General features: G+C 44.7%; 1 protein-coding gene across 1 annotated transcript in view; it reads left to right on the plus strand.

The window, feature by feature from the left end:
- Window positions 1-720, plus strand: part of LOC109536980 (cytochrome P450 4C1) — a 13,952-nt gene extending 13,232 nt beyond the window's left edge. The window contains exon 7 of the mRNA XM_048662160.1: window positions 558-720. Within this exon, the coding sequence (XP_048518117.1) occupies window positions 558-720 (163 nt within the window). The remainder of the gene's footprint in view (window positions 1-557) is intronic.
- Window positions 721-3,578: the final 2,858 nt, after the last annotated feature.

Consider the following 3,578-nt stretch of genomic DNA (forward strand, 5'->3'; position numbering starts at 1 on the left):
ATAGTAGGCCCATTTTTTGACAGCGCAATGTAATTAGTGGCCAAACTGGCAGGCCTACAAGCGCTAAATCGTCGGTTATCCATGTGTTTTTGCACAATGTTTTTCGACAAAACCAGCCAGTTGAGATGGAAAAGCGCTTGCTGTGGCAGTAAAAATAATTCTCGTGGAGGTTTGGGCGGAATTTTGAGAATTTTCCAATGAACTTCCAGAAGAAACTGATCCGCCCAACCGGTGGCAATTAATGCCGAAAAGGAGGCGCGTTTGCAAAGTAGCAACTTGTTCCACAGCACTTAAATGTAAGAAAATGGAATACACATAATAATATTTCATACAGTTTCCTTTTCGGCTTGCGGCAAGCTTCAAGGGGGAAAGTTTGGGGGCCCAAAAGGGGTTATTTGCATGTTAAACAGTGTCCTACACTATGCACAATATGCCGCATTTACGCACACTTTGCACCACTTCTTCAGGCGATTGTGGTGAAGCTGAGGATCGTTGCAGGTCTTTGTTTATCCTGGCCAGGACCTGGAGGCGCCCTATGAAAAATACTACGTCACTAGGCCGGTGATTGTCTACAAGGGGGAGCGAGGAGAGTACACGTTCAGTGTAAACTTGGCAACGCAGGACCGGAAGCATGTTTCCAAAGTGACTGCGCCCATTTACGCCAACATCAATGGCGAAACTTATCGGCTGAACGCCACTTTTAGTCAAACCCCCGATTGATGAGTACAAGCTGGTTTTATATAGTTTTTATGCACTTGTTTAATTGTTTATCCCCATTCATCGCCGCATGAAGCGCCGTTGTGGAAGCATTGGAGCCAGTTGAGGGCGAAGATGATTCTGAACTATCGGATTTGCAGCCTTAAAACGGAAAAGTGCATAAAACGAGTTCCGATAATGCGAAAAGCCGGACTAACATCTCGTAAATCTTCTTAATTCCTGCTGTTAAAACAACTGGAGCGGGCGGGCGCACGGCGTCTCGGCTGCTGCATTCGCATAATTCACACTTATCTGGAGCTGCAATATTTTCCTTAATTTTACGCGATTTTATTCAAGGGCAGAGTTTCTTCATTCGGGATCTGGCGTATCAGGGATGTTTTGGAAATGTGGCGTCGTCGCACAGGAGATTTGGAATCTAGACATTTTCAGCCCCTTTGTGTGAGTCAAGAATTTGACGTTTATCTCCTTGGAGGTTAGGAATTGATTTAAATAAGAATGACGGTTTGGGACAAACCGTAAGTTCCTTTCCCCGGTTTTCTTCTTGTGAATGATGAGTTTTTGCCGAAAATATCGGAATCGGAGAGATAATTCGGAAGGCTTAACAGGCTCTAGAAAATGCCAATTTTTCTTTATGGCTTGGCTTAATAAAACATCCATTTCATTGCCGCCCTGCAGCTTTGGCGCATTTTCCCAATTGATGAATTTTCCGTTTGCTTATGACGTTCGGAAGCACCTTTAAGTAATCTTTAAGTAATTAATTTCCAGGTGGATTCGATCAGGGGCGGATCCAGCTTTAAATTCAGTCTTCTTTTTTTCTACCAAATATAACTCTTTGCAATCACTTCAATTTGCGAGCGCTGCCTAATAAGTGACGTCAACCTGATGCTCCGCACGCAACTAACGTCAAACAGTATAGAAAATATACACTGCCGGAAAATTGAAGGACAATTTGCAGAAAATTTGTTCTGTGTTTTACGGACTTCGGTTCTCTTGGTGCAACTTGCCCAAATACTCGGCCATTGGTGGTTTACTCGCCACTCGAGCTTGCGAAACCTCGGGAAAACATTCGTTTTGCATTCCGCAAGCCGCTATTGCAAGTTTCCGGATGAGCCCGCGATTGCTCGCCCATTCAAACCCAGACCTTCTAGTATGGTATTTTCTACTGGAGTGAAACTGATATAACAAAAATTACTATCCATATTTGTGACAGCCTAGCAGAGAAACCAAATAAAGTTGCCCAGTTTTCAACAGCTTAATTTTAAACTTCTGCCGATTCTCCTATTGGTCGTTTCAGATCGCCGTGGAAATATATTTTCAAAATTTTTCCCGTTCAAAACTCAGATTTTTTAGCTGCGAAAGTATCAGCTTCGAACGTAGCACCGCACCTGGCTGGGGCATGTCGCATAGGCTCCCATGCGTGCGAGCGAGAGAATCGATGCGAGCTACGTACTGGAATGCGTTTTGATAAAAATCGAGCTATGAAATTTTTTGAAGATTTTGCGGCCATTTAAGCCTGTAAAGATCACCAGTTGAACTGTTTTGTGAAGTTTTAGGGCGTCCTGGACAGAGCAATTTAACACTTTAAACCACCGTTTTTCGTTATTTACTAGAAGGTTTCCCTCTGTATTGGAAGTTGATAAAAAAAATAGCAAACATGCGACAAAAGCCTAGAAAATGGTGAAATTTGTGTTTTATTTTGTAGGTATCGGTGCTCGATAGGAAGCTTGCCAAGTACAAAGTGCTGACGCTGCCGCCCACTCAAAGATCCGACCTCGTTTACCGGCTGCCGTGAGTAAATAAACGCATATTTCGGCTCCAAAATGACGTGAAAATGGCCCATTTAGCGTTCAGTATGACGACATTTTGGAAGTTCGAGTGTCCAGCACGTTTCCCGGATCTAAGGCTGTGGGCCCCGTGGAGTATCAGGTGCCTGCGCAGCTGCAACCCTTCAAGGTTAGGGTCACAGTGAATCAGGAGGATGGCGCTTTTGTGATCTACTGGGCGGAGCCTTTCGTGCCCCTGATGGTCGGCAGGTATTACTACCAGGTAGGAGTTTTCCTATGCTTTTTTGCTTGCTTTTATTGGTAAACTTTGCCGTTTAAAAAACAGCGGCAACAGTGCACTTTGGGTCTGGATTCTAAACTGAGTGATGCAATATTTTCCCTATTTTGGGCTGTTAATGTTAATTAATTTGTCGGATACATTGAAAAGTCAACGAGATCGAAATAATAGAGCTGACGTGGAAAAGAGTCAAAGGCCATTTTTTCATTGAGTCCTCTGCTTCTCTCGCCGCTTTAGGGTCGTAATTCCCCATTGAGTTGATGCAGCGGCCCGTAAAACCCCTAAAGGGTCCAAACAGTGCCAGTGCGGGTGGTTTTTGTGGTGTAAATGTGATTGGAAAAATGGTCGGCTGGGCAGCAGCGGCGTATCCTGCGCTGCAATGTTTCATTCCGATGAAATTCCTCAACGTCTTCCTCCCATGCAAATGGGGCGTCAAATTTATGCCGCAGCAAGTCGGGCCCACGTGAAAGCAATAATTCCTGCCGGCTTGTTTGTCACAAAACCCCTTTAGCTCTGGGCTGAAAACGGGGTCTACAAACAACACCGCCCTTGTACCAGTTAGTTTAACAACTCTTGAAGCCCTCCTGCATGTCACCGCAACTCTACGGGCTGCCGTAACTCATTTTCTGTCATCACTTCTCTTCCTGCCCTCGCTTTATTACTCACTGTGTATCTTTCGATGCGGTTTTGTGCAAATGCGCGTTTTTAGGGGGTTTATTTCAACCCCGTTTGTTATCAAGGGGGATCCAGGGGGGGTCATGGGGGTAGATTTTCACTCTGCTCAAAGTCCACATTTTCAC

The sequence above is a fragment of the Dendroctonus ponderosae genome, unplaced genomic scaffold (genome assembly GCF_020466585.1).
Source record: "Dendroctonus ponderosae isolate FM_Combo_2020 unplaced genomic scaffold, Dpon_F_20191213v2 Dpon_F_20191213_10, whole genome shotgun sequence".
Taxonomy (NCBI): domain Eukaryota; kingdom Metazoa; phylum Arthropoda; class Insecta; order Coleoptera; family Curculionidae; genus Dendroctonus; species Dendroctonus ponderosae.